The sequence below is a fragment of the Hemibagrus wyckioides genome, linkage group LG11 (assembly GCF_019097595.1).
Source record: "Hemibagrus wyckioides isolate EC202008001 linkage group LG11, SWU_Hwy_1.0, whole genome shotgun sequence".
In the NCBI taxonomy this organism is placed as follows: Eukaryota; Metazoa; Chordata; class Actinopteri; order Siluriformes; family Bagridae; genus Hemibagrus; species Hemibagrus wyckioides.
In genome coordinates, this window is record NC_080720.1 from 12,252,354 (window position 1) to 12,273,994 (window position 21,641).

Genomic DNA, 21,641 nt, shown 5'->3' on the forward strand with positions numbered 1-21,641 from the left:
TTACACACACACACACACACACATATATATATATATATATATATATATATATATATATATATATATATATATATATATATATATATATATGACTAAATAAAGCCATTCAGAATCAATAGACCACAAACATCAAAGAGAAAGAGGAACACATTATGGTCTGAACAACTGGCCTCCGACTGACAGTTCCTGATCTGGTTTTAAATGGTCTTTATTCTATTTGATTTCCTATCACGATCTAACAGTTGTGGATGTGTGGTACAAATAAATGGATGAGTCTCAAGTTGACAGAGAGAAGGCAAAGAAGGGAGGTTGTAAGTGTGAGGATAAGCCTAGAGTTTCTCATCCAGGAGCACAGCAGCTGTGGAAGGCAAGTAAAAGTTGATAATAAATTGAAAAATCCCCCCTCAAGAGACAAGCACAGAGGAAAGTCTGCCATTCCAGTCATCTCACCAGTGTGGCAAATCAAACCCAAATTTGCTCACGGGCGAGCAGATACCTGCAGCCACCTGGGCTTCACACTCCAAAGGCTCAGCCAAGACAATTTCCCTCAAATCATCTCTCTATCTTCATCTGACAGGCCTCCTCGATTAGGAGGCGTGAAAATTAGTTCTCTACCCACCAGCTCTCGTGCTGAAATTATCTTAATTGTGCCATGATTATGCCTTTAAGCTTATGTGAGAGCAAAAAAATAAATAAATAATACAAAAGGCAGAACTGAGAAGGAAATAGGAAGACTGTATAGGTATGTGTGAGTGAGTGAACTCTGCCAGAAGTGCACAGACTAGAGTTTGGCCTGCTGGTACTGAATATTATCTGTTCAATTATTACTTCCAATTTAAATAAAAACATAACTATAGACAATATGTTTAATGAAGATGTAATGGCAATGTATATAACAGATGTAATGAAGATGTATACAACGTATAGCTCAACCTTCCTTAATTACTGCAATATATAGGATAGTGCATTGGTTCTGAATGTGGAGCCCCCCAGGGATCTGTGATTTATTTAGTTAGTTAGTTAGTTAGTTAGTTAGTTAGTTAGTTAGTTAGTCACAAGAAATTACAAGTGTTTATTAGTAAGGTATTAAAATATGTATGGTTATTATATTTTCATTCGGCTCTCATATTTTTTTTAACCTGTTTGATGCTCAAATACAAGTAGGTCTATAGGGCAAATAATGTCACCATAATGTGTTCTAAAGGCAGAAAATACAGGAATAAAAAGCTCTAGTGCTCAAATAAATAGTGAGAATTTTTTTAGACATTTCAGTAATACATGTATTATTTAAATAGCCAAATTATGATCATTAAATAATAATAATAATAATTATAATAATAATAATAATAAAAATGTGGGACCTTTGTTAATGCAATAAAATAATTTATTGCATGTTATATTAGTTCTAACAGCCTCAAATCACCTGTCTTTTTCTTATTTATCTCTAATACTTATTCATTTATCTACTACTACTAGTATTACTATTATTGTTGCTGTTGTTATTATTATTATTATTATTATTATTATTATTATTATTATTATTGCAATTATTTTATTCTTCCTTTTCCTTTTTAGCTTCTTTCTCTCTGGAGAATGATCAAATATTCACAGATGTTTTCATTTACTGTATATATTGCTTGATAAACTTAAAAATGTATCATGGTCGACACAGCTGGAATATGAAAAACTAACATGCTGAAAAGTTAATTTTATTGTTCTGAATGTGATGTTAATATTAAAAATAAAATATAAGTTAAACAATATTAAAGTGAGGAGAAATCTATAGTTAAATGGGTCCCTGGAGCCAACATGTTTGAGAAACACGTTATAGCATATATGGATATGCTATGGATGTGTCACAACTTTTTGGCCTTATAGTGTGTATTCCAGGGGTGTCCAATCTTATCTGCAATGGGCTGGTTTGGGTGAAAGTTTTCTTTCTAACCAAGCAGAATATTTCACTACTATTGTGCAGTTTTCATCCACATTTTGGCTTCAGATGAAGAACAAACCATCATTATCTACTAGAACCTTTTTTTTTAACACTGCGCAAACGTGATTACCCAAATAACCTAAAATTATAACAGAGGCTATAAACCCGAAAAAACGGAGATTTTTTTAGGTTTGATCAAAAAGAGCGTCTTTGCGTTGGCCGGGAATCGAACCCGGGTCAACTGCTTGGAAGGCAGCTATGCTCACCACTATACCACCAACGCATGTAAATGAAGTTTCAGGAAAAACTTTGTGAGCGTCAGGAATAAACGTGGCTTTAAATATTTTGTATTATTTAAATTGCATTTAGGTGTAGAACATATTAACCTAATTATGTGTAGTAACTCTCATGTCGTCTTTACTCTGATCTTCATCTTGCCACGTCGTCTTTAACATGTGTCAGCTTTAAATCCTATTCTGTGTAAAGACACAGTGTTGGATTATTCTCGGCCACTTCTAACAGGTAATCCACAAATCCTTCCACCAGCTGGATTCAATTGGTATCAACTGGTTGAACTATAGATATTGCACTTCAGCTTTGTGTAAGTTTGTAGAGTTTCCCAATTTTGCGGTAATAAATTAAAGATGCCTGAATGAAAAAGCTGGGCTCGTCCGGGATTTGAACCCGGGACCTCTCGCACCCAAAGCGAGAATCATACCCCTAGACCAACGAGCCACGATAACATGTTTTACAGAAATCCGTAAACTCCATGTCCAAGCCTCTTAAGCTCTTAAACCGCCATATTCACAGTTTTAATAATACTGTTTGAGGGATATGTTGGATGTATGGAGACTCCACCTTACAACCTACAGGACTAAAATGGTCTGCTGCTAATGTCAGTTTTCACAGCAGAGGTTTTGTGTGTTGTCGATGGTTCCGAGCTGGTTTGACGGGGCACAAGGCTGGCCTGCACAAGGCTTAGCAGGTTAGGCTAATCGCTGGAAACTTACAATCTATTTAATACAATGTATTATATATAGTATAGTACATAATGTCACATTCAGGGCGCACCGCTAAGGCCGGTTAGCTCAGTTGGTTAGAGCGTGGTGCTAATAACGCCAAGGTCGCGGGTTCGATCCCCGTACGGGCCAATTAGTATTTTCTATTTACGTATTTCTGACCCATACACCAATAATCAAATGCGAGGGGGTAAAAAAAATGCAATAATTGTATGATTTGAGGACGTTAAAGGAGGAAGATGCAGCTCAGATTGACTAAACATAATCACTTTACAGAAAAGCGTTTAGTCTTTTTGTTCTAGTATTTTTTTTTATTCCAACATGGTCTTTCTCCTGTGTAATGCATACAAATCTGATATACATTACTTGAATACTGGTACAAACCTGTTTATATTCTCTTTTTTGTTCATACCCCCTGCAGGTGTATTTCAGGGAAACGTTTGGTTTTTCAGAATCTTGTTTTGCCCGTGGTGCCCTCCATATTCACAATTATGTTTGCTAATTTGACCTTTTCCTTTCAACTCCACATTAGGCTGCTTAAAAGTGACTAATTTTCATTACCTTCACATCAAGTGACCCTTAATCACTTTGAAAGATCCATCAGGCCTGCCTCATGCTTTCACGTCAGTTATGCTGCAGTCATGCAAGTTTACTGAGCTTTCCAGTAAAGAACTAATACACTTTAAGGAGGCAATTTTATTGGATCCCTTTGCCTGCAACGTGAATTGCACCAAAACATTTACAAGCATTCAAGATCACCACTGCCTCTGAATGCTCACAGTGCACGCACACACACTTTTGGGTTACATAAACATACTCCTAATGGTTGGGCTATTACTTATGCTGAGCTCCCCCAAAAATTATTTTCATAGAAATGATCCCATGGCTGATTGATTCATCAGACAGTTCCATTTTGCTGGTGGTTTTAGTCCACATTTACAACCAATTCTTCAAAATCTAAATTAATTAGACCTGGTTATTTGCAAAAGAAACAAAAAGGCAAGCTTCAGATGTTCCATTTTTATTTGCTTTTTTTTGGATAATTTCATTTCCAGTGTTATCCATATTTTTTGTACATGTTTGCATAATTCATGTAAGGCTATTGAGAGGGCCATTGCTATGAATTCAGACCAAACCTGCATAGCAACTGGAAGACAAAAAAAGGGGGCTAAAAACACTAACCCAAAAGCAAAGATGAGCAACACATGACCATACTTGACAATTTATTGGCACAAAATGGTATGCTTCTTCCCCTCCCAACCACGATTAGATTCATTGTTTTCAGAACCATGATTTTTATGAATATCAAAAGGGAGAGCATAGACATCAACTCATTTAGTGTGGACCTTGAGTCAGAGAACTACTATTTCACAGGAGACTACACATCTTGAGCATTTTGAAAAAAAGCTGGCAGTTTGGTTGAGAATTCTGTAGAGAACACGGTTTGTCTATTGTTTGGGATTCTAAGGCTGTGCTGAACACTGATTTCCTGTCCAGATCCATGAAAATTACAAAGGGAAAAGACAGGACAAGGGGAAGACCACTGAAATGTCTGCAACAAGATTACACACAGTTACCTTGGAGAGAGACATATTTGTTTAAACAAAAAACAAAAAAAAAAAAAGGAAAAAAAAGTTACCCATTTCCTTTGGGTGCATGACTTCAGTCAGAAGCATCTTTAGAGGTATACAGTATGTTTTACCCCACCCCACTGCAAAGGCAACTAAAACGGAGCAGCTTAAATCAACCCTGAACACTCAAGTGTACAGTTAACGGGTTTGTACTGAATCACTGTTTAGACCTGAAGCACTATCGAGTGTGTATCATCACACAATGATCTGAAAGCAAACAAGTTAATAGACAAAATCATTTTCAAACCATTGGGTAAAGCTACAGAGGCAGACCAGAATTAAAATACACTAAACCAAGTAGAGAACAATGAAACTCCTGCTTTTATGCTCATAAAACTTGACAGTTTTCTAGACCTGGGAGAAATTAGAGGTCATCTTAAGAAAATAATGCACACCCATGTGCAGCACAATTTATTTTTGGTTGGGGACTGGAAAGGGATGGATATGGGTCATCTCAATAGTAAGTCAACATCCAAAGGGTAGAAACTGAAGGGCAGAAAGGGTTAAGGGGAGACACAACCGTCGACCACACGTCACTTCAAAAACGCTTAGGTCCCCATGGAGAAGCTCTGGCAGCAGCCACAGGAGCACCGAAGCTGGGGAAGTCCTCAGAGCTACTCATATCAGGGGCCTGAACAAGGGGGGAAAAGTAAAGCAGCAATTAAATAATATAAAACACAATCATCTCATAAGTTCAAGATATAATTTAAAATGTTTAATACCTCCAAAATGGCATTTTATAAAATGTTAATGTGGTTCAGATTTAAGATCTTTGATGGACTTGCTACAGACAGTGGAAGACAAATACATCTAATGCTTTCTTTCTCTTTAACTGAACATGGTCTGTGTTTATAGAGTCATTTGCAAAGTGTCTAGGTGTTTCAGCTGGAGCATAATTAATAGCGAATAGGCTAAACAAAAACAGAACTTCACAGAGAGGAAATTGGAGTTGTGTTAAATGCTACTAGATTTACCTTCTCGTTATTGGTAGCCCAGGGCGCCTCCCTCACCACAAAGCCCTTAGAGGGCCCACGTGGTTCCTCAGTGTTGGCTGCTGCAGTTCCAGATGGCTTCATGTAGGCCATCTTGGCCTCATTTTCCACCACATCAGCCATCTGGACAAAAAGGGTTTGTTACAATACACCCAAATCAAATGCACACCTTTAATTTATTAATTCACACTTAAAAATGTAAGTTGCTTTCTGTTCACTCTCTGGCACTTGTCCTATACAACAAACTGCCACAACTGTGTTCTTCATTTTAGTAATAAATGAAACACTGCTTTGAATTCAACTTTATTTTAAATTGGGTAAAGCTTTAACTGATCTAAGCAGCTCAAAGCTAACTTACATATTCCTCCTCCAAATTCAGGAGGTGATCAATGGCTTCATCAACCATCTCTGGACGGCCGGTTACAGTAACCAAATTAGGATCTGCAGCTCCACTCTGAGGGAACCGAAGATCAACCTGTGCAAAAATTAAGGTAAAAAGATTGTACCCCATTCTCAACATCCAGCAAGCATAGTGCAATAAACTGAAGATTCTACACGTAGCTAAGCTGTTTCAAACAAGGACAGAAAAGAAACCCTAATCTGCTTTATAGAACAGGAAAGAATTACTACATGGTCACACTAGTAACAAATGAATGACTTGCTCTTGCCTATCTATATTTATAGATTCTATTTTGAATTTTAGCTTTTGCAAAAAGCTGTTCTCACTTTAAACTCATCCATGATTTTGCGGATGCCCTTGCCACGAGCACCAATGATGCGAGCATGAACTCTGCTATCCAAGGTAATGTCCTCAGATATCATCTCCTCCAGTTCGTCAACAATGGCTTGGATAGCATCACGTGCTGCTATAGCATTCTGCTCATAGCCTGTGATGCTGATCTGGTCCTAAACACAATAGCAAATGTTTTTTTTTTAAAAAAAAAAGCACAATATAAAAATGTATGACATGCACTTAAAGTTCAATATTCCTTTTTGCTATTGAACATTACCTGGTTCTCATCATTTTTCTCTGGGAACTGGATGTTGACATCATGGTCAGTACGGATCTGGGTGATTATGGCACCCTTGCGACCAATGATCTTGGGGTGATATTTGGGATCCACAGTGATGGTCAACTTGAAGCTCCTGAGAGCCTGTTAAAGAAAATGCTGCATTAAAAAAAAAAAAAAAGTGCCCACAAGCAGCCAACACCAAGGGAAACACCATAGCACTCTACATAGTAATAAATATTGTATAATATAATCGTAAAAAAGTATATAATAATAAAATTTCCTTTTCATAGCCCAACTTATGTATCCTCAAACTAATCTGCACTAGATCACCTTAAAAGTTATAAGAAAACCAAATGCAAAACTTCTACACCAGAAAAATGAGCTAGTTCACAGCAAAGCAGCCAAACCAGGTATCTTTAACAACTCTTGCAAATATCTTAGGAATGGTTTACAAAAATGAATTTTGTAGTCTTTGCAAATAAGCTCAAGTGCATGATCCTTAAGGATTCTGTGCAAGAATTTATCCTTGGCATGAGACAACGATGAAAGTTCAGGAGATCTAGTCACAGACTCTGCTCATATTTACCCGATCCTCCTGTTCAGCCTGCAGCTCTTTGACGCGCTCAAGAAGCCCTTCTTTAGCACGGTCCAGGTGAGTAGCAAGGCCTGTAATGGAGATTATGTCGGACTGGAGCTCAGGAGCAGGCACTTGAATATTGACCTGGTAGTGGACAAAAACCTTATTAAATTTGCACCTTGAAACCTCAGATATTAATCTATAACATTTCATTCTTTCCATCCAAAAAAATAATAATGGAATACACCACATTGTACAGAAATGTTTCCCGAGTTGCAGAATGCTTTATTCAAAGTCCAACTGACCTCAAATTCATCCATCATTTTGCGAATGCCACTTCCTTTCTGCCCAATGATGTAGCGATGAAGCTCAAAAGGCACTTCCACTTCAATGGTCACAGGAACCAGAGCCTGAAAAAGGCAATTGTATTAGCTGCTGCCAAAACATTTATGTGCAAGATGACTGAAGAGAACAAAGTTCAGAGACACACCTTCAGTGCTTCCACAGCAGCCTCGCATCTCTCTTTGCGACCAGAAAGCACAATCACATCACATTTCTTTGGGGCCATAGGGTCAGCATTCTCCTTCACCTCACCATTTGCTTCTCCATTTTCCTGTACCTGGGCCTCAGCCTGGGAAGCTAATCAAAAGCAAGAAAAATAAATATATTTAAAAAACCCACAACTCATACAAACTTCTGAATTTCAAATATATATTTGATTTCAATATTAAAAAAAAAAAAAAAAAAAAAAAAAAAAAAGAAGAATACATTACCTTGTACATCCTCCCTTTCTGGGAACTTGATCTGGACATTGTGATCTCTGGTGATCTGTTGAATGCGAGCACCTTTAGGACCCATAATGGAACGATGGAACTTCTGGGGAATCACACACTCCATGGTAACCTGTGCATCCTAAAGGGAAAGTTTTAAAGGTTAATTAACTGCTCGAACTGTACAGACACCAGCCTGAGCTGTACATGTTTTGTCTGATGTGGTTCCCAATCATTCCACTAGAGGGCTCTAACAGTTCCCTACTTCCATTAGTACATAGAAGTCATGTGACTTGAAATAGGCCAGCATTGTTTCAGAAACACTAATGCACTCTCCTACTCCAGAATGTCGTTTAGCTATTTCCCTGTTTGAATGCTTGTTTTTATTTAGTTCAAGTTCAGTCATAAGATTTAACTGTCTTGATAACTGTAAGGTGTTCCCTATGGAGAAGGTTATACTTTAACACCTCTAAAGATTATGAACACAGCATGAAAATTGTTCAAGCATATTTGAAATAAGATGAGAAAGAACAAACAGCAGCATTTATATTTACCAAATCCTCAATGATCTCCTGCATGCGCTTTTTGGCAGCTTCCACGCAATCTTTGGCTCCTTTGAGTGTGACCTTGTCGGTCTGAGAGCCAGTGCGAGGAAAGCTAACCATCACACCCCCATACTCGTCTGCGATCTCTCTCAGGACCTGGCCACGACGTGCCACAAAGAAGCGGTGGTGTTTGGGATCCACACTCATGTTATCCTCTACCACATTATCCTGAAATGGAAAAAAATGTCCGTCTGTTCCATCAGCTTAAGACTATTTTGAAAAACTGAAAAACATGCTCTCACTATGGCAACCCTGCATTTGTAATAAATGTAGCAATCTGGGTGTCATCTACTGACATGATTGCATTTAGGCCAGCAACAGTGGCAAGCAAAAAAAAACAACTCGGGAGGTCTTATTAGAGTCTAATTCAACGCTCACATTTACTCCTACAGATCAGCTGAAGGCTACAGCAAATATACAGAGGCTAGATATTCAGACATGTCAAGCAGTCATTTCACATCATAGTTTACGAACATTGTAAGTCACCAACAATGCCTGGGAAATTTTAAGGGTTTATTTGAAGGTCAATAGAAATGGAAAAGTTTACCAAGCTCTTGATGAGGGCTTCAAGCTCTTTCTGTGCTTCTGCCACAGCCTCCTCAGTGCCGATTACTGTGATCAGCTCCTGATCTTTATCCTCAGGTGTAGGGAAAATTATTCTGGCACCAGTGCTGTCACGCACCTTCCGAATGTTTCCTCCTCCTTTCCCAATTAGGAATTTGTGGTACTCAGGCTTGGCACGGAGCTCAGCCGTGTGGCTTTTAGTTTGCTGCAAATTGAATATTAGTAGTCAGTGTTTGTAGAAAAGTTAGTTATAAGTCATTTATAAAAAAAGCTGCAAATGACCTCTACCTTCTCCTCAGCTAGGGATAGTAGCTGTTTTTTAGCCTTCTCCACCTCCTCAGCTGGGCCTCTGATAGTTACAGCATCAATGCCTGAGCCCTCAGTGGGAAAATGGATGTGGACCCCACCACATTCCTCCATGATGGAACGCACAAAGCGTCCTTTGGAGCCAATCAGGGAATTGTGCAGCTTTGATGGAATGGACACCTCTACTTCTGTGATGTTTGCCTAAAACCAGATAAATAAATAAAAAAAGTGCAGCAAATATTTTTGATTTGTTACATTTCTATGGTTCTACTAAAATGCAGATTCCACTGAAGGCTTTACCAGCTCCTTCTGAATAGCCAGAATCCTGTTTTTCGCTGCCTCGCAGTTCACCTTCTTCCCAGTGATGACAATCATCTCAGAGTTGCTGTTCTCCGCAGGCAGGTCAATTTTAGTGTTTGTCTCTTCACGAATCTAAGGGGACGGGAGGACAACCTTAATTCACATTCTATTGCTCACTCCCAAATGTCAGAAAAACAGGTTTAGAAATTAAAATGTGCAACTGAAAATCTGGATCAAGAGAAATTTTTTCCAAAGTGGCATCTTGCATGGTTCATTTTAACATCTTGGTCCACACACACACACACACACAAAAAAAAAGTGTTCTCACCTTCTTAATATTTGCACCTCCTTTTCCAATAATGTTTTTGTGGAATTGCTTGAAGATGGGGACTGAGACAGAATAGCTGTTCTCCACCTAATGGGAGGGGGAAAATTTTTTTTTTTATTTAGACCATTAACACACATTTTTGCCATCAGTTCTCACTCATTCACCTTTTACTCAGCTGCAAACACTTGAAATCTGGCACTGCTTACCATTTCAGCCACCATCTTCTGCATGAATTTGGTGCATTTCTCCACTTCAGTCCGAGGCCCTCGCAGCTGTACAATGTCGCTCTTGTGTGAAGGGTCAGGAAAATTAATGATGACCTGCGGAGAATGTCCCAACATTATAGACCATTATCTCACACATGCACATTGCCCGTAAAATGTAAGAAAAAATAAAATGAACTTGCTTCAGGGAACTTGTCCCGAATCTCCTTGATTTTCTCCCCTTTCTGCCCAATGATGGCTCGGTGAAAACGCTGTTCGATGATCATGTCCTTTGTACGCTCGTTCTCCTGCAGAACACAAGCAGCTTTAGTACTTTTGAGGTTACATGTAACATCTCTTCAGAGCCCAAGAGCATTTCATAGAAGCCCTTCTGGAATTATGGTGTGGGCATTTTAACACAATTGAAAACCAACACCTGCCTCAACCCTGACCAAAAATTCAACAAGGTGTAAAAAGCAGAATAAGCTGACATTAGATTAACTAACTGAAGTATGACAAGGTAAGGGAAGGTGCTTCATCTCACCATGCGTGACGCCAGCTCAAGCAGCTCCTTTTTGGCCTCTTTTACGCCCTGGGGGTCGCCCTCGATACGGATCAGGTTGCTCTTCTCATTGTCCGGTGGAATACGCACCGAAACTTTGTACTGGTCCTTAATGCGGTTGACTAGGAGACAATAAATGTGTGAAATCCTAATAAATAGCAAGTCAATAATTACTAGAGGTATGCTATTTTTGTTCCCAACCCCACCTACTTGAGATGGAATTCTGAGCAATCTCACCCACTTCTACAATTGTTTGTACAAAACCCATTTCTATGGACTTGGGTGGTTGTTTTACATAAAGAAAGTTTATAAAATGCAAGACAAGTTCTTTAACACAGACTGAAAATGACTAGGATTACAGTCACTGAAGAGGCTTGAAAGAGTGAACATGTGAGATACATGCTTGGATGTAAATTAATGTGGCCTTTCTACCAAGGGCTTCATATACAACCGCCCACTACAAACTCCATGGTAAAACTACCATCTTTTTACCTGTTGGTTCCCACAGGATTCCACTACTGGCTGACTTCTAAACATTTGTGCAGAAATGGTGTGTAAAAAAAAAAAAAAAAAAAACCCTCATGATACTCACTGTTGGCACCGCCTTTCCCAATCAAATGCCTGTGGAACTTTGGGTCCACGCTGATCTCTGCGTAATCCATACGGCTAACCTGGAAACACAAAACATTAAAGCATCAATGCACTTCACCTAACTTTTGGCAACCTGTGAAAACATGAAAAAAATCAGTGTTTGTTCCTACCAGGTCCGTGACAATGGCTTCAATCTGACTCTGCACTATCTGGATGTCTTTGGTAGGTCCTTCAAGAGTGATCTTATCCTCACCCTCAGTGAACTCAATGTGCACCTGTAAGGAAGACACATTCCATACAATACTCCACATAACGAAAGACACATTCCATACAATACTCCACATAACGAAAGACACATTCCATACAAGTACTTCATACACTGCATGCTTCCACTACTAAAAAAATAAATAATAAACAAAAAGAATTTTTTTTTATTTGAGAGAAAAATATATATTTATATTTATATATATATATATATATATATATATATATATATATATATATATATATATATATATATATAAATCATTTAAAAAAAAAATAGCATGTCCTACCTTGGGCATTTGCTGAGTGATCTTTGCCAGATTTTGTCCCTTCTTACCAATAATGAAGCGATGAAGCCAAGAAGGAGCTGATACATGGGACACCGTATAGCTGTTGGCCTGCATATGTAGGGTACCAAGAACATCAGTTTAGAATATCTACATTTGCATATCTGGTTTGTAAGGCAAAGTTGAGAAATTTTAAGCAGTCACTCAGAAGTACAAGCCGGTGTTTACCTTGGCGTACACCTCAGTGAGCGCCTGGCCTAGCCGGTCTGGCTCCCCACGCAAGATGACAGTCTCTGAGCTGCTGTCAGGGGGTGGGATCTCGACCGAGACGCCAGTCCTGTCCAGAATCTCCTGCAGGGTGTTGCCCTTGGGACCAATCACATACTTGTGCTGAGATTTCTTTACCTCCACTGCAATTGTGGTGACATTTCTTTTCTGAAAGGAAAAATGGAGACATGGCAGGATTCAAGGTAAATAAAAGAAACAGCATTTTTCCACCATGCAAATGGATAGGTAACCATGTGGCACATGTTCCAGCTAGAAGATTTGGGGGGAAATAGTTCTGTGGATAAACTATAGCAGTGATTGAATAAATTACCTTGAATTGAATCTGGGAATAAAATCTTGATAATTAAATCTACCCAGGAGGGGGGGAAAAAAAAAAAAAAAAAAAAAAAAAAAACTTTGGCAGACACTAAACAAGGCCTTAATCAGGACATCTGTGAGCCTGGAAATGCTGAAAGTGGTGGATGCATATGTTGCAGTAGGCTATCATGGCAGCATTATGTTGATTTGCATTTACCTTCTCTTCATATATCTTTTTGATCATGGCCATTGCAACAGCAACCTGCTCTTTCTCCCCAGTGATTACGATCTCAGTTTTGTTAATGCTGGGTGGTGGGATGTTGATGCGGGCTCCAGTTTCCTGCATTATTTCTCCCACAAGCTTGTTATAGGCACCAGTAATAAAGGGGTGGTACACTTTATCGATGTTCAGCCTCTCCACTGCACGTTTGTCCTGCAAAAGGTGACAGTGCACAAATCAAAAATGTCAGCCAGAAAAATGCTAGCCAGCAGCATGGTTTATTAGAATAATTGGGTTTTTGGAGAAGAAAGCAAACAATAAATACCACCAGCAACTGTTAAGCATATAAAAAGCAATAGAAATAAACCAAGTACATTACTATTTCCTAAACCAATTTGTGTTTTTCTACCTGCTCAGCAGAAATGAGAAGGATCTCATGCTTGGCCTTCTCCAAGCCCTCCTTGGTGCCAGAGATCTTGATGAGATTGCTGGGGTCTTCTGGTCTCGGGATCTGGATCTTGGTGGCAGTCTTGAGCTCAAGCTCCTGCAGCTTCTCCCCGTTTTTGCCAATGACAAAACGATGATGTTCCTTGGGGATGGCCACATTAGCTGAAGCCTGTGACATAAAAGCAGGTCAAGACATGCAGATAAAGCAAGACAAAGCAATTTTAATAGCTCAACTTTTGTCACGAATTCTAAAAAAGTTCTATAAAAATGTCCACCCAATACATTTATAAGATAAAAGAACTTACAAATGATGAACAGAATTTGAAAACATTTAACCAGTAACATTATACAGTGTAGGGGGTGATTAAGTGGAAAATAACTTTGGCTAATACATTTTAATTACAGTTCTTTGGAAGGTCAGTGACAATCATTCAATGTTAATGCCTAACAACTGATCTTGTACATTTATCTACACAACTGTTCGTTTCGGTAGAGAGGGGTAAATAAAACTATTTTGGGGCTTTAAGGACAGTTGTTTAGGGCCAAAACATTGGTCTTCCACCATGCACTAACTACAAACAAAACCAAACCTGTTTTTTAACTTCTTGACAGCAAAGTTATTTCCAACCATAATGCGCACCTGAGTCTGCAGTCGGGACACAATCTCCTTACGGGCCTTCATAACAGCATCCAGTTTCCCAGACACCATGATGGAAAGACCCTGGTCCTTAGCCATAGAGAGTTCCAGGTGTGCACCAGTCTTGTGCATGATGTCAACACACACTTTAGCCTGGTCTCCCTCTCCAAACTGGTTCATGTCCTTGTACTTGCGCTCCTCCAGAGGCACATGGAACACCTGTGGGAAATGGTTGTGAGCAAAGTTATCTTCAACATCTTTGAACCTTTTATAACCTACCATTTAAAATACAACATGACCACAATTATTACACATGTACAGTGGTACCTCAGTGTTCAACCTTAATTCGTTCCAAAAGTCTGGTCGAATGCCGATTTGGTCTAAAACCAAATTATATTTTTCCCAATAGGAAATAATGTAAACCGAATTAATCTGTTTCAACTCGATGGTTGATCTCACAACTTTCCTCTTAGCAACATTGATGCCTGATTTACCCTTTTTCAGAGACATGGCTACTGAAATTATACCACAAAAGAGAGTGTAAGGTTATAACACAAGCACTCACAGATGATACTTTCAGAAGAGATGACCCACGTAAACTGCTTCATCTCATACGCCAGGGTACGCCGTGTGCGGCATGGGCATCGCTAGGCCATTTTTAGGGGGGCTTTAACATTTCTACTCAGCCCCCCTAAAAATTGAGATTCTCCATAAACTGTACACAAATTCGTGATCGCCTCAGTCCCCTTTAAATTTCATATGAAAACAGTGGCAGACTTCAGCTCCTCCCAGTCTTTCAGCACGTTCTTCAATCCGCAGACTGCAGGGCCACAGAGTGAGGATCAGAGGACGTGTGTGGGTGTGTGTGTGTGGGTGTGGGTGTGTGTGTGAGAGAGAGATCAGGAAGACTCGTATTTGGCTCTGAGTCCCCCTTAAATGAAAATTCGTTATTCAATATTCGTTGCAATCCTGTATGAAACAAGAACCGGCGTTCCTGACGGTTGAGTCATACACGAAAATATTTTAATTTGAATCGAATACCGCAAATTCTAACACTGGGGTGGTTGAGGACCGGAGTACCACTGTACTTAGACTATATGCACTGCATCACTGCAAAGCAATGCCCTCTTAACAGCATGAAAGCATTGATACCTGGGTGATGATGGAGGACTTGAGTGGCCTGATTTTCGATGTCCAGGCGTTTCCAGCCTCCATTGCTCCCTCGGGTGAAGCAGCCTTTTCAGGCAGAGGGGGGAAGGCATCCTTGTAGGTAGGAAGGTTGTCCTCATCTACTGCCTCACTGGAGCCTGCCACAGCAGCTTCAAAGTTTAAAAAAAAAAAAAAAAAAAAAAAAAAAAGCGACTAAGCCACATTCATGTCAGATACAGAACATTTTTATTATTATTATTATTATTATTATCATCATCACTTCCATGATCCAGCTGGTCTGGGCAGACAGGTTCTGGTTCCTACCTCCACCCTGCTCTGGCAGGAGGCCGCTGCGGTGCTCGTTAAAGCGTTCCTGCGTAAGTACGGCGACTGAGCTCATGGTCGAAATCCCACGCTTACACGGAGTCCGAGTGTGCCACTACAAGAGGAAATATCAGTTGATTAACAGATTTCAGGGAGAACGCACAAAAAGGACACTCAAAAGCCAATGTCATGTGTCCTTATCTGTTAACATGGACTTTGCAATTTTCTAGGCTGATAAGTTGATACGACTTTAAGGCATGCAAATGTATTCCTAGGAAACGTGACAGTCATAAATGTGCAGAGTAAGCGTTAAGACGTTTGTTCATTCAAAGCTGTCCAGCTTAACAACTACATCAACCCTTAAAGGATGAAGCTGAATACCTTCTGACACAAAAGGACAAAGCTGGCCTTCTGTTAGCCAAGTGAAGGGCTAAATCTAAGCCTAGGAGCTAGCCGAATGAGCTCTGGAGCTAAGAGGATTTCCAACATAACCCATACTGCTGCACTCACATTTTAGAATTCCGTATGTCAGCAATCAGGACAGTTATATAAAGCATGTGTGCATAATGGAAAACACGCACGCCTTTTCTGTAAAAACAACTTGTTGGCACACAACCTTCTTAAAGGTTTTAGACTGGATATTCTCAAGGTATGCATCTGTAATAAGTATGCAAAAAAGTCTCACTTGTAAAAACATCACCTCGTATCTACATACCAACTTGGGAGTTGGGATCAGTTTACAGGGGGAAAAAAAAAACAAGCCATTAAAATAAGAAAAATGTCTGACATCATATGACCTGCCCTAAAGCTCCTCACGAAGGACACTCATGACGCACAGTGTTTGCCATGCAAACATTTTGGAAAGTTTGCCTTGATGCCCAATGCATACTCTTTAGCTCAAGTATATATTCTTCACACAGAAACAAGACTGTTTTCACATGCTCCTTAAAGGGGCCTCTTCCGTTGCAGGCCTCCTGAAATATTAAGCCCACAAGCAGAGCAATGCGAGTGCACACTTAACCCTTTAAATGAGCTCGAGCTCGAAACAAGGTGGTCACACTAGTAGCTCAACACAGAGGGGATAATTAGTCTTCAGATTGTTTTTGTTAAATCAGTAGTGTTTTCATTCCAAATATTCCTATATTTCTGCCAAGCTTGCTCAGTTTAAAAAAAAAAAAAAAGGCCATCCTCATGACTTATTAGAACATACTTCACAATTTCTGCAGATACCAGATATAAGCCATTGCAACAAAGACCTTAATCAACTCACAAGTTAACAGATATTTCGATGGACAGTCCCCAAATTACCTACTAGAGATCAGCTTTTAACACCATGTCTTTCTAGCCTTTAATTACATAGTCTACTGAGTCCATTGTATTCAATAACATTCTGCAACTGCATTTGTGAAACGACTCTAAAAAAATAAATACTATTCAACTGAATCTGCCATAATCACTGTTTGGCACACTACGTTAAATGGAAAAAGAAGTTTGAATTCCCACATCAGAACTTTTCGTCAAAGCATCACGGGTAGCCTGCAGCTTTCCATGTGGTGATGAACAGAGTAAAACAAAAGCAGATTACTCTTCAAATCCAAAATGCTTATGGCTACAAGAGCGCAGAGATCTTACCAGCTAAATGGTCAGTTGCCAGATAATCCGTCCTGTAAAGCTGTCTGTTCGTGTCAGCCTGCCAGCTTTAGCCTGGAACGTAAAAGCAAACCAGTCATCTACACAGATACAGACGACTCTTCAATAAGCTGTGCATAAAACATGTTTGGTTAAAACAGTTTCTTTATCTGTATGTAATGCAGCCTTGAACATGGAGCACTCATCTAATTTAAAACAGAGAGCTATTAGAAAGGCAATAAAACACACTGAAAACCATCCGTGTTAATAATCACCCAGGTCATATTATATGATCATATTAACCTTCAATAAGACTCAATGAGGCTTTTATAAGCAACAGATAAAGCACTGGTAAGACAATTTGAGATAACTCTTTAAATGCAAGTGCCACTTTAAGAAGATATGATCTTATTGTAAACAGTATTTATATTACTCACAAAAGTAAACACAAAAAGATGAAAACTCTCTTGTAGATGTCTCCTGTAGTAAAGCATAGTTGGCTGAATGATAATTAAATCTCGAGTTGACTGCGAATTATTTAGGTGTTTCTGCCAAACTAATAACAACTTGGATTAAAATCCTTAAACGGGAAAAAATAAATACACCTTAACAATGTAATGGCAGTGATTAATACATTAGTAATACGATGAGCTGGCCTAAAAAAAAAAAATCACCTCATGTCGCAACTGGCTAGCCAACATAATGCGTGGCAGTCGAGACCTGAACAAATAGATCAGATAAAAGGAACAAAATGTCTTTAAGCCACAAAAGACGATCAAACTAACTAAAAAGCAATTAATTCTCTGATCAGCTCCAACAAGCAACAGAAAGGGAAAAGAAAACTTTTCACCACTGATTGATTTTGTCTAAGTGCTACGTCAACTGTTAGTAAGCTAGCGCTAGCTTCGCCACCGTGGCTAGTCTTAACGCTTTTCTCGTCCCTTGAAGACATCGTCATCATTTGAATCAATTCACACGTTTAATTTATTACACTGACCACCGAACACCACGTTAATCTATAGATATGTCGTTTTCGAAGGAGCTAAAACTTTGAAAGGATGGTTGTTTTTTTTAATTACCTAGCATGCTATCTAGCTAAACTGACTACTCCGAAACTTGGTCCTGCGCGTGCGCCGTCGTGACACGTAGCTCGTCCACACCAGCTAGCGTAGACGGCTAACGACCTCAAATACGGCTTACAAAACTAATCTAAAAAAAACGAATTTACACCCACCGCGTTGTAAGGTGGCAATGTATAATATGTGGATATATAAAAATAAACATGGCACCGAAACAGCTGCTGAATAAGGGTCAGGTTTCAGCATGGGTTACTGTCCACGCAGAAGTCCACGTAGGCATTTAGCTCGCGCTGAGAGAAGTCAGAGCGGTGAAACGGGATCAAGCCTAAAACATACTCGAATATACATACACTGCACCTCAGAGGGCGCAGAAAACCCAAAAAAAAAAACGGGAATCCATGGGCAAAAATATGTACGTAGAAAGAAAACAAATTGGGTTTCAGCCATGGACTCGAGCCAGAACACATTTCCAAGGCGGCGAGGCTGATAATAAGAATTTGTCTCAACCCTATAGACATTCTACCGGTAAAATCAGCAATGGGATGTCCAAATCCTAACACAAGCGAAAATAACGGATTGGTATTTAGATTAAAGCACTTACTCGTGTTTGTGTGCTCCCGTCTCTGCCCTGTGTGGTGCAGAAATCTGGTTGTGATATTCCACTGGCGAAGAGAGGAACAGCAGCCCGTCCGCTTATAACACCCCCGCTGACGTCACGGCACCACTCAGTCGTCACACGTCTTATTAAAGTTGCAAAGCAGCCGTGGAGCTCAGCTACCATGATGCACTTCTGCTCGTAGTTGTTTGGTACAAGCATTCCTATTTACATTTTTCTCATTTACACAACTGAGCAGTTGAGGCTTAAGGCCCTTCAGCACAGGCCCAGCAGAAGCAGTGCTGAGATTTCGACTCACAACCTTCTGAGCTGTTGTTCAATGCCATAACCACTTCTCTACCCCAACCCACAAAAACAGCACACCCAAAACTACTTACACAACAGCACTGTTTTCTTTGATTAAAGAGCATGTCACTTTTTTTTATCCATTTATAGTTATGTTCAATGCAGTCCAAGAAACAAGACTCTTCCTGTTATCACTTACATTACGACAGCTAAAAGCAGCTGTTCCTCTACTAACTTCTCTTTTGCTATTTTTATGACAATAATATGAGTAATATGTTGATGAAAAATCATATAACCACAAGTTTGCCTGTCTTAAAGATTTTTCAGTGCCAGCAAGCTATACCTCAGACTGTACAGACACCAGCACTATATTAGCGTAATGTTCTCAGCTTGCCCTTCAAATTTTAACATACAGAAAGGAAGAAAATTGTTCATGAAAGTACCTCAAAAACGTTTTTTTTAACATGGTCGAAATCTACATTTGCCCAAAAACCAAGCAAGAAATGCAATAAAGCAAGCTCTGCTATGCGATCTTCCTATTGCCAGAATAGCCGCTATAATAAAGTCACATAAATCGTCCAGTTTTAAATTTTAATTAAGTATTCAAATAATGTACAACATTTCAAAATGAAAATACCTGTATATTAAAGTATTAATATTATTTTAAAAAGCAGTAATAAGTAAATGCTTTAGGTCTAGAGCTGAATAGGTGCACAGGGTCCTTACTATAACCTGTGGGTCAAAGTCCCTTGAATGTGTGTATGTAAGTGACCTTTCTCTGGAAAACAAATGTGCTCCACTGATTGGTACATTCACTACACACACTGATAAACTGAAAACTATGTGATAAAGTAGTGAGCTATTTGTAACAGGATAGTGTTTACTATTCTGGACCAGAGCCTACTACTGCTAGAACCTGCGATTCAATAGTTTGTTTAAAAAAAATAACAATTTACTCTGGAATGTTTTCTTTTTAAAGAATATCTACCATGTTTTAATTTGTAGATTTGTGTCATATATCAAGGGTCTAAACACACCTGGAAATAATGATGGGGGGGATCTGAACATCTATATCTATCAGTATATTCAGTAACTATTCATATCGATCTTCTGTATCTTCTAACAATATGTTACACCACTAGGATTTTGTAAAACCTTTATTTATATATAATAACCTATTTACTTTTTAGGCCCTGAACACATGGTACTGACCTTCTTAATATAGACACAGATTCATTAGCAAATCAGTGACAGGCTAAAAGATGAAGGGCATGGTGACCCAGACCCAGATTTAACCACAGCAGTTTCAGTGTCATCAGATCATTAGTTTATGTTTAATCGCAATTTGGGCTACTGCTAAATTACAGAAAACAGCACAAAAACAAAACAACTAAACAAATAGAGCGCAAGGCAAAAACACAGATTTGCATAATTAATAAAGCTGCAGTTTATAGCCTCTAGATCTCTTGAATGCACTAGGGAGACCTGGAAGTAAGATAAAAAACAATTGCCATAGAAAACTGATCAATCAAAACCAGTATGGTGGTGTTACATTGAGATTCTCAGTGGTCATTGATAAGATATGCAACCAGGACTTTTTGACTTAAGCACAGACAGATTAAGTACTACCGAATTTCTAAACATTATTATGCCTGTTGGTTCAGGATCACCCAGTGCTGTCTCAGAGATATTTTATCTCTCTTGCCACAAATACATACATACCTATTTTTGTATAGGTTTATGACATAAAATCCACATTAAATACATTTCATGATCAGGTTGTAACATAAAAAAAGTAGAAAAAGGGGAGTAATACTTATTCAAGCCATATACAGATGTAAAAGTTCTACCACATGTTGGACAAACTAATATTGTTCAATGCTTCTTCAAAAGCATTTTCTGTTTTTAATTATTCAAATTTTTATTTAGGGGTAATATAAGCCAATTGTAATGGTACCAGTAAACATTCAGTATAGTTTCTGTCTTTTGTTTCACTCTACTTTGTGTCAGTAGCAAGAAGCTAATACCCACTAGATGGGGCCAAGTCCTAAATTTGAAAACCTAACTCAATATTATTCTAGCAGTTGCTGATTCACCACAAACAATGTATACTGTTAACAGCCACAGATAATTATTTTACTGGCTTGATCCTAATTAAGGAAACCTACACAAGCTGAGACCTTAATGTTGTACCAGTCAAATTAATAAACATATTTTTTAATGTGTTTTGGATTTAACTTGAACAGTCATGTAACTTCACCTGCTGTGTTATCTGAGGTAATCTGATAGTGTCTGATGCATGATATTCAGTATGCTTATACTTTAATGCTTATTTTTCATCAATCCAGTACTACTGTTATGACAGTGTTCCGTACTGTACATCTCTTCATATATGCAGAGAATGTGAAGCATATTGCTTCATTGTGATATGTGATGTACACTCTGTGCACTGTGCACAGAACAATCAGAATATGTAACAAAATATTATCTACCTAAATTGAATAAGAGCAACTGTATGCCTCTAGATAGGTAGCAGACTTTCTGTTGAAAATGGTGTGGGTTTTTAGACTATTTACAAAGAAGTAATTTATTTTGCAATGACAATAAAGTTGTATCTATCTATCTATCTATCTATCTATCTATCTATCTATCTATCTATCTATCTATCTATCTATCTATCTATCTATCTATCTATCTATCTATCTATCTATCTATCTATCTATCT

General features: G+C 38.7%; 1 protein-coding gene and 3 non-coding genes across 4 annotated transcripts; 1 reads left to right on the top strand and 3 right to left on the bottom strand.

The window, feature by feature from the left end:
- Positions 1 to 2,144: 2,144 nt before the first annotated feature.
- trnag-ucc (transfer RNA glycine (anticodon UCC)) lies at positions 2,145 to 2,216 on the bottom strand. The gene has a single exon. It is a non-coding gene; the product is annotated as a tRNA-Gly (tRNA).
- Positions 2,217 to 2,596: 380 nt separating this feature from the next.
- On the bottom strand, positions 2,597 to 2,668 carry trnap-ugg (transfer RNA proline (anticodon UGG)). Its single transcript has one exon. It is a non-coding gene; the product is annotated as a tRNA-Pro (tRNA).
- A 342-nt stretch (positions 2,669 to 3,010) lies between these two features.
- On the top strand, positions 3,011 to 3,084 carry trnai-aau (transfer RNA isoleucine (anticodon AAU)). Its single transcript has one exon. It is a non-coding gene; the product is annotated as a tRNA-Ile (tRNA).
- Positions 3,085 to 3,957: 873 nt separating this feature from the next.
- hdlbpa (high density lipoprotein binding protein a) lies at positions 3,958 to 18,755 on the bottom strand. The gene is made up of 28 exons (XM_058402653.1): positions 18,617 to 18,755; positions 16,940 to 17,011; positions 15,308 to 15,422; positions 14,987 to 15,153; positions 13,838 to 14,053; positions 13,160 to 13,366; positions 12,748 to 12,963; positions 12,174 to 12,380; positions 11,949 to 12,056; positions 11,565 to 11,669; positions 11,396 to 11,474; positions 10,786 to 10,925; positions 10,445 to 10,549; positions 10,245 to 10,358; positions 10,039 to 10,125; positions 9,711 to 9,842; positions 9,393 to 9,611; positions 9,088 to 9,309; positions 8,490 to 8,708; positions 7,939 to 8,077; positions 7,656 to 7,804; positions 7,471 to 7,575; positions 7,175 to 7,309; positions 6,586 to 6,729; positions 6,302 to 6,481; positions 5,934 to 6,050; positions 5,558 to 5,698; positions 3,958 to 5,214 (listed from the first exon to the last, which is right to left on the bottom strand). The coding sequence occupies exons 3-28, from the start codon at positions 15,381 to 15,383 to the stop codon at positions 5,122 to 5,124; spliced, it is 3,822 nt and encodes a 1,273-aa protein (XP_058258636.1). The 5' UTR covers positions 15,384 to 15,422; positions 16,940 to 17,011; positions 18,617 to 18,755; the 3' UTR covers positions 3,958 to 5,121.
- Between the last annotated feature and the right edge of the window lie 2,886 nt (positions 18,756 to 21,641).